The following is a 13,590-nucleotide window of genomic DNA, read 5'->3' as shown; positions in this document are numbered from 1 at the left end:
GAATCTCTAGTGCTGTTTCTGACATTGATCCCATTATCTTCTGTCTCCACCAGGGTCTGGCTCCATTTCCAGTGTCTCCTGCACTCCTAGATCCTTCCCTCTGATGACAAACTTAGGTCTTCCCAAACAATCTTTACCTTTATTTTCCACTCATTATGGCAACACTCCTCTCCCCTTCACTGCAAAAATTATAGAAGTTATTATCTAACTCCCTATTCACTTTCTTCCCAAGCCCTTCACATTTGTACATACTGAATTCTCTCAGTGAATTTCTAAGTACTAAATCCAGAGTTTTCTTTCAGTCTTTATCCTCCTTTGACCTTTCTGTAACTTTTTACACAGATTATCATCTATAGCTAGACACCTTCTCTTCAACTGTCCTCCAGAGACACTATGTTATCTTTATTTTTCACTCCTCTTTCTAACTGCTACTTCTCTCTCTTCCTCTCTGGGTCCTTTTAAGTGTGGATATTCTTTAAGGGTAAGTCCAAGACTTTCTTTTCTTCTTTTGACTCTCTTTCCTTTGTCAATCTCATTCACTGCCCTGGCTTTATTAATATGTCTCTGCTGGTTATCATTTTTATAAATCCTATAACCACAAATCCAAATGCCTTCAGAGAATGTCTACTTGGATAGTCCATTGGTCTCTCAAATTTAACATATTCAAAATTGAACTTCTTTACCCTCATTTTGTTATTATTCAATTTATTTATTCTCCCATGTTGTCTCCTTGGAGTGGGGTGTATTGGGTGTCTAGAGAGGACTAGCATCTCTGGTATGAAGGCTTGCTTAATCCTTTTCAGAATTGCTTTTCTCCTTTCATGTCTACATGTTACCCAGCTGTCACCTGTGGCTCCAAGAAGCTGTAGCATGCACAGCAGCCATACCCCAGGAAACTATCTTGGTAGGTGGGTTAAACCAGGTTGATGATAACCAACAGGCTTCAGAACTGTTGATGAATTAGGGTGTTATTTACCCCAGGCATGTGAAGACTTCTTCCTGCAGAAGGGGTGGATGAGAACAATTTATTCCATTGACCAAGAATATGTGGAAGCTGGCACTGGGACATGCTAAAAGCTGTATTAGACATCAAAGATGTCAAGGTCTTCCACTGCATACTGAACCATTGCCAGTTGTCTTTACTTTTGTCTTGCCACTGGACTTTGAATGACTGGAAGACAGAGTGAGGCTGATGACTTTGTGCAACTCTGCCTCAATTAAATCCAATTTATGCTTGAATCAAAAGATATCCCTAGTGATGTGTTTCTGGTCCTCTGAGTATGAAGGACAACAACCAACTAATCCTTGGAGTAATCATTGACTTTTCAGTATATCCAATTAGTCATCAAGTCCTGCCAATTCTGCTTCTACAACATCTTTTATTCCTGCCTGCACCTCTTTAATCTTATTGCCATCTTATTAATAAAAGTTATCATTATAATTTTCCTGAATTGTTGTGATATTCCCCTGATGTCTTCTCACCTCTATTCTCTCCTCCACATCACAACAAAGTCACTAGAATAATTTCATATCTCTCTCTCTCTCTCTCTCTCTCTCTCAGCAAGCCAAATTTTAGAGAATATTATAGTCTTGAACTCAGAATGTATAATATACCAGATAATAGCTAGGTGATCACCTGTGGGAAAAGATGCGATAACTCATATTTATTGTTTGTGACAGTTCAGCATAAAAGATTAAGTTGTCAAAGTTATTTGTTAGCTTTAGGCACAGTGTATGTGATAACCCATAGTTTAGCAGTGGTTCCCAAACTTTTTTGGCCTACCACCCCCTTTCCAGAAAAAATATTACTTAGCCACATGGAAATTAATTTAAAAAATTTTTAATAGCAATTAATAGGAAAGATAAATGTACCTGTGGCCTTCACCGCCATCCTGGATTGCTGCAGCACCCACCAGGATGCAGTAGCACCCACTTTGGGAATCATTGGTTTAGATTCTGATATTTTAGGGCTAAATAATTGTTTAGGGCATGATTTTCCTTGGGCTCAGATTCTGAAATGCCCCTTGGGTCAGTGTAGTTGTTAGCTCAAAACTGAGTGTATATGATAAAACAAAAGTTAAAGCATGTGATATGTTATTCTGGGGCAAATTCTATCAACATATGGGCTTTATTACCTTGTCTAGAGGCAGCTAGCAATGTGGATTTGTTTTCCTCAAACAATAAGGTCCCATCATTGACTCCTAATTAAGTCCAAAGATGCCTTTCTCCAATGATCCTTACATGGACCTTTGTCTCTTACAGCAGAACCTGAACAGAGGAAACAGATGGTCCTCAGAGTGCTGGGCTTGAGACTACTATTGATGAAGACCGTGGCTATCAACATCCTGTTCACCATAATGGCCTTGATCTTTTGATCTTCCTCCAAACTCCCAAAAACTCTCATTATCCCATTAATTTTTGTGTGCTCCCTGCTCACTCATGCTTCCATCCATCAGTCCTCTCCAACTTCCATTCATACTCAGCCTCCTTTCCCTCTCTGTCCTTTCATCTTTCCCCTACCCTAACTCCACAGTCTTATATGGTTCTCCTTATTCCCCTAGCCATTTCAGTCTCCTCTCTGCCTTTGTCTCTTCTATTTCCTTAAGCTCTTTTCTATTTTCAAGTCCTCTATCTTGCCTATTATCCTTTCTGTGTCTGTGGTATTATTCTGGGGGTGGAAAAGGGGATGAAAGGAAGAGAATAAGCTGCCTCCAGATGAGTTTCGCCTCTGATTCCTTGACTCTTGACTCTGTTTGCTTCTCCAGAAGTCTAGGAAACAAAGTTCTGAGAGTCTCTATTTGGACCCTGCTGTGACCATTTGAGCCTCAGAATGACCCCAGTAGCCCAACTTACATTCAATACTCCCTGAGATTCAAAAAAAGCAAATTCTCAGTCTGTATTTTCTCAAATAGAGTATTCCTCTCTTTGGATGTATGGATATAGAAGTGGGTGTGGGAATGGAGGACAGATATTCACAGCTCAAGTCCCCCAGGTTTCCATAGCTTAGGTAGCAACAACATTTCCCATTACTATAACTTTCCTATGTGAGGCAACCTCAGGTTCATGGTCATGGGATTATGGCCATGTGGGCTGTTTGGGACCAGTGGGGCCATGAAGGTCAAGGACTTGAGGTGGAGAAAATTTCATCATCTAATTATGCTTACCTTTTCTTACTATGTCCCTTGAAGGGTTACCATCCTTCATCCTTATAATTGAGGAAGGAATCACATGGAAGAGGGGCCTTAATTTCCATCAAGATGGATGTGAGTCATATTTAAGTAGAGATTTCCTTTGTAAGATCTCCTTGAGCCCCTTAGTCCTGTCTATGTCCTAATCTTCTTCCTAATACTATTCCTAAGGTAAGGGGGATATAAGGGTACTTGAGATCATAACCCAGAGTCTAGGCTTCCTCTGAAATGCAACTAAATAAGATCCTCAATAATGTTAGTGTTGTGTGGATCATTATCTTCCTGGTAAGAGAGGAAAATGGAAGGAGGCCTAGGAGCACCCAGTCCCAGCAGGAATCAAGGAGTCCTAGAGGATTCAGACAGGGAGAAACCCAAGTAGAAGACTAGGTCAGATGTCCAAGAATGGGAATGGATGAGTCAATGGGAGAAAAGAACAAGAAAATGGTCTGAGGTTCCTGGAATTGAGCTTTAATCTCAAATGCTGATGCTACCCTTAGAAAGAAAGAAATGAGCATTTATTAAATGATTACTATGTGCTAAGAACCATATCGAACACCAGAGATACAAATATAAGCAAAGGAGAAAGACATTCTCTGCCCTCAAGGAGTTTACATTTGAATGGGACAACACTCAACAGGTTGCTAAAAGGGGGAAAGGGAAAGGATGAAGATAGTTAAAGACTTGGTTTTGAAGTATGGAAGTAGGAACCAAACTAAGAGGAGAATGAAGGGCAGCCCAAGTGCCTCCCCCAAATGGATATTCCAAGAGGAATTCACTAATGAATAAAGAGGGTGGGTCTTAACAGAGGGATATTTCAAGTTGAAAGCCTGAAGCCATATTAAGATGTTTTATGGTAAAACAGCCCCAGGTGCTGAAGGAAGTTCCAGAATGAGACAGTGGTCAGGGCATTGATTTGAAGACTGGAAGTCAAGAAGAGGTCCCTTGGCCTCTTGGTGAGGGAAAAATCCCCACATATGAACAAAGAAATGTGAACGTTTCAGGAATTAACCTTTTTAAGTCAGATGATGCCAGAGGACTTAAAAGCTGAAATGCCACTTTCTCTGGGCTCCTATCAAATAAATGATCTTGAGAGGCTTATGAGGGGTAAAACCTATATAATTGGGGTCTGGATATTAACCCACCATGATGAGGTTATAAGGAAGGTGTCACGTTGCCTTGGTGGGTGTGAGGTACTGGAAGTGGTGATAAGGTGACAATGACTCGCCCCCCATCCCCCCTTCTTTCAAAGCTAGAATTGATCGATATGATCCCTGGTATCTGTTCACATAAGAACTATGAGACCTGTGAGATAAATCTCATCTTGGGAACGGAAAGGATATCCCATTGAACCTTGAGCACATAGAGAGATGGATCCATAAAAATAAGAACTGGAAGGGACTGAACTGTGGAAGGAGAACAGTCTTCTGGCTACTTTTCTGTAATAAAGAAACAAGAGAGAAAATAGTTTGTTTTTGTTAGGATTTAAAGGAGTAAAAGGTGACAGGGCACTCCACCCCACCTCCCTATTCCATGTCTTTTCACTGGCTGTTCTCTATATGTAGCATACTCTTTCCTCACCTCCCACATCTTGTCTTCTGTCTTCCTTGGATTTCTTTAAGACTCAGCTCAAATTCCACTCTCTGCAAGAGGCCTTTCTTGGTCCTCCCTATCTCTTCCTGTCTTCTTTATGAAATTACCTTCCATTTATATAGTATATAATAGATTTATATATATATATATACACATACATACACATATATAAACATAAGGTTTGCATGTTGTCTTCTCCATTAGAATGTGAACTTCTTGAGGAAAGGTACTGTGCTTCTGCCTTTCCCTATATTCTTATTGCTTAACACAGTTGTAGAGTTATATGCTTAATAAAGACATTGACTGAATGGAAACTCCTCACAAGTACTCTGGGTTGGAGGACTGGATGCTCCATTTTGTAATTGGGGTATAGACCTTTCCCAACTCCTTTTCCTCAGGGGAATGGAAAGAAGCCCAATTAAATGTCAGCACTAATGTAGCCTGTAAGGTAGGATAGGCACCAATTTAAATGTAAAAGTCAGTGCAATATTCTTCTAAGGAAGGAATTGGGTCAGTCGTAGATGACAGTCCCTCAGGGGTCTTGGGAGATGCTTTTTAAGTGGCTTCTTTGGCTATCAGATAATGGTGCTTGTCAAGTTAACCTTACTGACAGCGAGCTGAAGCACCTGAGAGTGCTGACTACTAACCCCTCGATGCCATTATAAGTTCAGCTAATTGCTTTAGTGGGGTCTTAGCTAGGGGAGGCCATCATGTTCTAATGTGGTATATAGGCCAATTTTAAGATGAAAAGGTAAAGATTTAAAAAAGATGTTTAATGCCTTCTTTCCTAAGGAAGAAATGGATGGCAAGCCATTCAGCCTCTTGGTATTTGAGAGGCTTGAAAAGATCAGGTCAGAAGGATAAGGGATAAGTGAAGATAAAGGATAGGCAAATGCTCCTGCTGCCCCCTCTCCTTACCTCTTTATCCAAACTTAAAAGAGTTTGAAAGAGGAGTATGGCCCATAGAGCAGGGGCCAATGTCCCCCAACTTGGCCGATTCTAGGGCCTACCTTTCCTTTCAGGAGACCTTATGCCAGGGAGGTGGTGAAATGGGATTGGGAGCATAGAAAACAAATGTTCCCTGGGCTATTGGTTAGAAGATCACAAATTACAATTATTCTGGGAGACCTAGACCAAGACAAGGGAGGGGAGTAGGGTGGGATGGAAGTCCCATATAATTAGGATGATTTGAAGGAGTGACCACCTTGGGAGTCATAGCCAGCATCCACATAATTAGTTGGACTTACCTGAACTCTGATGATGGTGGCCTAACAACCTGAATTGATTATTTCTTCATCATCACCACCACCACCATCATCATCACCACCAGCACCATCATCATCACCAACACCATCATCATCATCAAGTACTTTAGGGAAATATGATCCAGAAGTAATTGAACACAACAGCAAAGTGTTTGATAAACTCCATGACACAAACTATTGAGCTAAGGATTCATTATGGATACATGAAATAGAGGCACCTAGATGACATAGTAAATAAAATGCTGGCTTGGCATCAGGAAGACTTAAATTCAAACACAATTGGCTTCAAACACAAACACTTGTTTGATTCTGAGCAAGTCACTTATCCTCTCTCAGTTTCAGTTTTCTTATCAGTAAAATGAGGAAAGGCAACTAGGTGGTGCCAGGCCTAGAATCAAGAAGACTCTTCTTCTTGAGTTCAAATCTGGCCTTGGTCACTTCCCAGCTATGTGACCTTAGGCAAAACACTTAACCCTATTTGTCTCAGTTTCCTTATCTGTAAAACGAACTGGAGAAGGAAATGGTAAACCACTCTAGTATCTGCAAAGAAATCTTCAAATGGGATCACCAAAAGTTGGGCACAGTTGAAATGATTGAACAACAAAACCACCAGATGGCACTCTAATATTCAATAACATTGGCTCTTTTTCATTAACATATGGCCCAGCTGGCTCTAGTTCCTGTGTCTCTTTCTACTAACCTTTTTCTTCTATATTATTTTCCAGGATTTGTATCCAACCTATGGATATGCTTGAATTGCCGTTATTTTAATAGTTCATAACACATTTTTGCTGCATCTTGTTCGACAGTCCATTTTTTAACCTGCAGCATGAAGCCAGTAGGATTATTTAGTTCATATTTAGGTTAAATGTTTACTAAAACAAATGGAATAATACTTCATGGTTTAAGAAAAAAGACCTTAAAGGGCAGCTCCAGCTGAATTCCCTGTACCCCTTCTCTGCTCTGCCTTTTGTTCTGGCTCTCTATAAAGCAGACATAATCAAACACAAAACCATAGTGATGTGATCTCTTAATTCACTATCTTCACTCCCCCTCATCCCCTCATACTGTAGTGATCTCCTCAAATTCCCTGTCCCTGCTAGGTGAAGCTACTGCTTGATAATGCCATGGTCTTGGCTTCTTTTGGGCCACTAAAATGACCACTGACAGCTGGGATTACTGGAAGTGTGAGAAAGTAAGACCCCTATAGAGGTGCCTCATTCCACTAGAATTGCCAATGGAGTTTGAGACCTCTCTAGACCCTACCAGAAAGGTGCTTTATATTAGCCTTCCTTGAGGCTATTCAGGATCATACTGCTATGTCCCTTTGGGACCTAACAATTCAGATAGTATAGAGAAAACATGTCAGATCTCCACAGTGGGTCACTTAAAGGAATTATTCATATTTTAGGAGAACTTTTCTTTAAACAAATCTTGCAGCTTAATAAATAACAGTGAATATAAGAAATTAGCCTACAATCCTGCCTTCCTATCTATATTAGCAAATTTATTAGAAATTGTTCCTTCAATTATTCAGCCTTTCCTTTCTTCAGTCTGAAAATGAGCTGGTAGACCATTAAGGGATATTACTAAAAAGGATACTAGTGAATCAAGAGACTAAGTTTTATATTCCCTGGTCTCTTATCAAAATTATCTCTGTGAACTTGGGTAAACTCTTGTGTCTCATTAAACTAACTTCCTTCTGATTGTAGGAGGATAATAAAACTTGAGGGTTGCTGTGAGGATAAAGTGAGATTCTTTTTAAAATGCCTTTAATAAACAATTAAAAAAAAGTAAAGCAGCCTCTGCTTTACTAGTGTAGCAAATAGCCCCAAAGGCATGGGAATGTGAGCTCACTATGCCTGTTCTAGGCAGAGAGTTGGCCAGTTGGCCAGAATGTAGCATGTGAGTAGGGGAATAATTTAAAATAGGTGGGACAGGGAGAAGGGGGAAAGTGGCATCAGTGAAAGTGAGTCTGGAATAACAGGCAGAGAAGTGAAGTTTGAGCAGTAGTCAGAAGGCAACTGGAGGTTGTTTGATATTTTTGAATGGAAGGGTGACATGACCAGATCTAGACCCAAAGGAGATTATTCTGACAGTCATATGAAGGAAGAATTAAAGGAAAGGTGGCAAGACTATTGCAATACTCTTAGTCATTGGTAATGAGGGCCTAAATTAGGATGTTGACAGTATGAATGAATATATGAGATATAGTGCAAATGGATTTGACAGAACCTGGTAACTATTCAAATATAAGAAGTGAAGGAGAGGGAAGAGTCAGTGATATCTACAAACTTGCAAACTTGGGAGATTCAATGAATGGTGCTGCCATACGGAACGGGTTTAGGAGGAAAGATAATGAATTCAGTTTGGGACATATAGAAGATGTCAGGCAGCAGTATGTAGCATGGAAGAGATAAAGGAGAGGGTAGAGCTGGGAAGATCTGTTAGGAGGTTATTTTAATAATCCATGAAGGTGGCAATGATAATCCAATTTAGTTCAGTTCAGCAAATATGTATTAAACATTGTAAAGGGTACCAAACCTTCACTTTCTTAAGTATTTACGATACTAAAGTACTGTGTTGGCAGACAAAAAAGATAAAAACTCCCAATCCATTCTACTGAGTTTCTATTGGAGTGATGGAAATGGAAATAGAAAACGAGACATAAGTGAGAAATACTGTAGAGTTAGAATTCACAGAACTCTGGATATAAAGAGTATAGGAGATAAGAGAGTCAAAGTATCAAGCATGGGAGACTAGATGAATTTAATTGCCACAAACTATTGGGGATATTATTTAAAAGGACAGGATAGTATTGATCATGTGAAGTATAAAGCACTAGAAATGTGAGATACTCTTTTTTTAGAGAAAGAAGAGGAGACAACAAAAGACAGAACTTCTAGCACTTACAGGGTCAGGAAGGAGTCTACAAAGAAGGAGGAAGAGTAGTTAGAGAGGTAGATAGACAACCATGTGATGTCCATGAAACTAGAGGAGGAGAAAATATCCAGAAGGGAAGAGTAATCGAGTCATCAACACTGAGTGACTAAAAACTCTAGGACAGTGAATCTTGAACAAAAGATCATTCAACTTGGCAATTAGGACATTTTAGTGGCCTTGGAAAGAGAGAAGTTTCAGCAGAATGATGGGAGGAGAAATTAAATTTTAAGGAATTGAGGAGAGAGAATCTGTTAAGAGCATGGAAACATGAAGCATACAAAACTTTTTCAAGAACTTTGGAGAAGGGTAGAGATGCAACAACAGCAGAATAGAGTAAAAGGGTCAAGTGAATCCTTTGGGGGGGATTGAGAAAACCTTAACATGTTTATGGATAGATGGCAAGGAATGAAAAGAAAGCAAGGGATTGAAAATGCATGAAAAAGAGGGAGAGGAAAAGGCTAGAAGGAATGGAGAAAAAGGCATAGGTAAAGGGAATATGCCTTATTTGAGGAGTAGAGTTACTACCTCCTTTGATTATGAGAAATTTTATGGAGTAGAAGACTTAGTGGAGTTCCAGTCAATCATTTGATCAACTCCTAAATAGTTTTTCCTAGATAATTTAAAGAATTTCTGAAGCTATGGGAGGGTTGCTGTTCATTTAAGTATTGGCACTTTTTAAATATCTTAATCCCTGCTCATCTATCTGCAACAGTTTCACAGGGTAAAGCCTTAACTCTTTAACAAGCAATTATTAAGCACTTACTATGTGCCTGGCAATATACTAGACACTGGGCACACAAAGACAAAAATGGGGGTTGGGTAGAGAGCAGGTTTATGTGTACATAAATGCAAAGTAAATTTATTTTGTGAGGTTAGTCTCAAGCTTCTTCATGAAGTAGGAAACTAAATAATTTACTCTAAGTGAGGGGTCTAGATTTGAAGTTGGAGTATGAGGAGAGGCAAAAAATCTTGATACCTTGGTATCAAGTTGTGGGGGATAGAGAGCAGAAATTGATTAGAGAAAATTATAGACGGCAAGTGTGGGATTTGTTCATTTGTTCTTTTTGGCCAAGAGCTAAAATTTCCTTGGTGTGTAGGGAATGCTTGGTGAGGATTTACCTCTCCATTAATGCAGATCTTCAATTATCTTATAACTTAGAGAGTCCATTGGCAATTAGGTAATTAGCCCAGAGTCACTAAGAGGTGTGTGAGGCAAGACTCTGATGTCTGCTTGATATCTTCTCACTAGGCAACACTGCTTTTCTCTTCCAACCTTAGCTCTACTTTTTAAGAACTTTTTCTTTAAGTAGAGTTCAAATTTGCTTCTCTGCAATGGCCACCTGGTGGATCCTTGCCCTGCTCTCTGAGGCTGATTCCATTAAACAACTACTACCAAGTCCTTGCTATTTGCACCGGACTATGCTGGGCAGCTAAAAATGAAATAACTTGACCCTCTTGGGACTGATATTCTAGTGGAGGAGACAACATTATTATAGATCAATGTAGTAACATATAGGGAGTAAATCTGTCCACTTTGCCATGCTGTCTCTCAGGTGAACTTTTGTATCCTATACTTGCATTATGTATGTATAATATATTTATTTCAGTGAAACCAGCTAGATTTTTTTTATGACTTTCTCCAATCATATTCAGTAGCTTTTGAGTAGGACAATAGAAATCAGGCAAGAAGAGTCCTCAAGGATAAGGAGACACAGAATGAGAATAAGAGATTCCCAAGTGAATTGGGTAGGACTGGATAGTAAATTCCATGAAAGATTGTAGATTCCCTCAACTACATCTTGTATCTCCTTCAGTGCCTTGCCCAATATAGGCAAACAATAAATATTTATTGAATAGAGAAAATATTGAAATTTTGAAACATTGAAATATTTGAAAAAAATATTGAAAGAGAAAGTAGCTCAGTTCACTACCTGATTTTGTCTATTCCACCCTTTCCCATTCCTTAACTCATCTACTCCACTATGGCCAGAAGCAGTTAGATGGTACAGTAGATAGAGTGCTGGATCTGGATTAGAAAGTAGCCTTTGACATTTACTAGCTAAATAATCTTGGACAAATCACTTAACTTCTGCCTGCCTCAGTTTTCTCATCTGTAAAATTGGGATCAAAATGGGGATCCCAGGATTCTCATGAGGATAAAATGTTTGCATTTAGGTTTTGAATAATGTTTGTATAATTGTATTGTAATAATGTTTGTGTTAAGGTTTTGAAAATCTTAATGCTGTGTAAATGTTAGTCATTATTGTTATCATGAACACTTTACCCTATCTATGTCTAGGACATCCATTCTCCCTTAACCCCTTTGCCTTATATACTCCACCCTGCTGACCCTCCATTGATTCAATTTAAAGCATCCTCCCCTTCCACTGGCAGAACCCTGAAATTCCATCCCACATTCTATTGCAATCATTTCACCATAATGACTTCATCTCATTGACTCCACTCTGTTTCCTCTCTAATACCTTCTCTACTCAGTCATTTCATTTCATTGCTTGCACTCTATCCCATCCACTATCGCTCATCTATTCTATTACATGCATGTGCTAGCTCTAACATGCTACCATGTCCACCCAATGTCATCTATTCTTCCTTGTTGACTCTGCTTCATTCATACCACTTCTTCCCTTCAAACATGTTAGCTCCACCTCAACCAGCACAGCCTAGGATAAAGTGTTCTTTGGAGTCAGAATCCTGACTGAAGTCCTGCCTCTGTTGCTTCCTTAACTGTCTGAACTTGGGTATCATTTAACTTCCATGTATCTCAGTTTCCTCATATGTAAAATGAACAGGGTTGGATTAGCTGGCCTCTGGGGTCCTTTAAAGCTCTAATAATAACAATAGCAAGTATTTATATAGAATTTTAAATATTTCAAAGTGCTTTATGAATATTATCTCATCTGATTCTCACTCCATTTCTCTTGGGCAGTAGGTGCTATTATTATCTTCATTTGGAAGGTGAGGTAGACAGAATTAAGTGACTTGCTCAGGATCACAAAGCTAGTAAGTGCCTGAGACTGAATTTGAATTTACATCTTCCTGAGTACAGGTCCAACATCCTATCCATTGCACCAAGCTAATATTCTATGAAACATCTTAGCTCACTTGGTGACTGCCCCAGCAGACATTGATCTCTCCCTCCTCTCCATGCCTACATAGTCTGGACATTTCATCTGGTCTAGGGATCCCAGAGAAAACAGAACAGTTATTGGGCCTGTGGGGATAATGGTCTCTTCCTGAACCCCAGGGGCTTTCTCTGAAGAACCAGTGCTCAGGAATCCTGTTTCCTCAGAATCTGGGGATGCAGAGAAAGAGAGATGACTGGGCTAGGGGGTAAATCAAAGAAAGTTAAGAATAGAAAGGTCAGACCTACCTTCTAATCTGTGCTGAGTTGGATTGTATAGCTATGGTGTTCACCTGAAGTTGTTGATCTATGCTCTAAGCACCCCATACTTCTGGACACTTGCTGCAAACCCTGTAACAAAACTAAAGGTGCTCTTTTGGTTGCTAGTAGGGCTGGAATGAGCTCTCCAGTCACAGTTATTCTGGACCAATTCCCTTCTCCTGCCTAGGTTTACATCTGCCTTTGCCTCATGCCCCACCCCCTCTTATCCTCCCCAGGGTGGAGGATGGGCAGACCCCACTGCTCTCAGCCTCCTTAAAAGCACTTCCTTCTGGGCAGAACAATTCTCTATGCAGATATAATCAGTCTCAGACCACAAGTGCAGACACGCCATCCTGTACCTAGAGGATTCTGACAAGGTCAGCAGCATGTCTGCTGAGACCCTCACCACTCTTGCCAGGATTTACCTCCTAGGATTACTCTTCTCCATTCTCCCAGGTATCTATCTTGCCCACATTCTTTCCCTCCCTTTCTTCAGCCTCTATTCAGGGCTATTTCAAATTAGCTCCTAGACACCTCTATCCCTATCTTTTCCTGATTCTCTCTTCCCTGGAGGCTTGGTTTCCCCTTTTTTCCAGTGGCTTGGGGTCCCCTCCCTGGTAGCCTGGATTGGGGTTGGAGTCCAATTAACAGACAAGTGTATCTTCCCTGGTTCCTTAGCTCTCCTTCCCATGAATGCTTTGTGTAGGGCTTAATCTCCTTGGTGTGTTCTCCACAGGGTCCTGGGCCCAGGTGCAGCTTTTGGAGTCAGGAGGCAAGGTGACACACGAGGGCCAGTCTGTGACCCTGACCTGCAAGGCTTCTGGCTTTAAGTTCAAGGATTATGCTATGTCTTGGCACTGGACCCCAAATAGGAGTGAGAGGCAGTTTGTGGCCAGCATCAGCCCCCAAATTGGCAGTCAAAAAGATTATAAATCCAGCATCCAGGGCAGGGCTTTGATCACCAGGAATAACGGAGCCCACACCGTCTCCCTGACCCTGCGCCAGCTACGAAAGGAAGACTCGGGCATATACTTCTGTGCCAGACTCACTATGTCAGTCACTGTGCTAGGGCTTAGGCAGAGGCCTTGACACAAACTTGGCACCACCATGGGATTAGAACCCCAGGTAAATGCTACTGTGCTATGTTGTGTTCTCTCTCTCTCTCTCTCTCTCTCTCTCTCTCTCTCTCTCTCTCTCTCTC

The 13,590-nt window shown here is 40.5% G+C and overlaps 2 protein-coding genes across 2 annotated transcripts in view; both read left to right on the top strand.

Moving 5' to 3' along the window:
• Positions 1-2,375, top strand: part of LOC123256101 (signal-regulatory protein beta-1-like) — a 38,618-nt gene extending 36,243 nt beyond the window's left edge. The window contains exon 9 of the mRNA XM_044684793.1: positions 2,266-2,375. Within this exon, the coding sequence (XP_044540728.1) occupies positions 2,266-2,375 (110 nt within the window). The remainder of the gene's footprint in view (positions 1-2,265) is intronic.
• Positions 2,376-12,775: 10,400 nt separating this feature from the next.
• LOC123242163 (Ig heavy chain Mem5-like) overlaps positions 12,776-13,590 on the top strand; it is a 140,468-nt gene continuing 139,653 nt past the window's right edge. Inside the window, exons 1-2 of the mRNA XM_044669713.1 lie at positions 12,776-12,845; positions 13,126-13,445. Coding sequence (XP_044525648.1) covers positions 12,776-12,845; positions 13,126-13,445 — 390 coding nt within the window. The remainder of the gene's footprint in view (positions 12,846-13,125; positions 13,446-13,590) is intronic.

The sequence above is a fragment of the Gracilinanus agilis genome, chromosome 1 (assembly GCF_016433145.1).
Source record: "Gracilinanus agilis isolate LMUSP501 chromosome 1, AgileGrace, whole genome shotgun sequence".
Classification (NCBI taxonomy): Eukaryota; Metazoa; Chordata; class Mammalia; order Didelphimorphia; family Didelphidae; genus Gracilinanus; species Gracilinanus agilis.
This window is presented reverse-complemented; position numbering and strand designations above follow the sequence as displayed.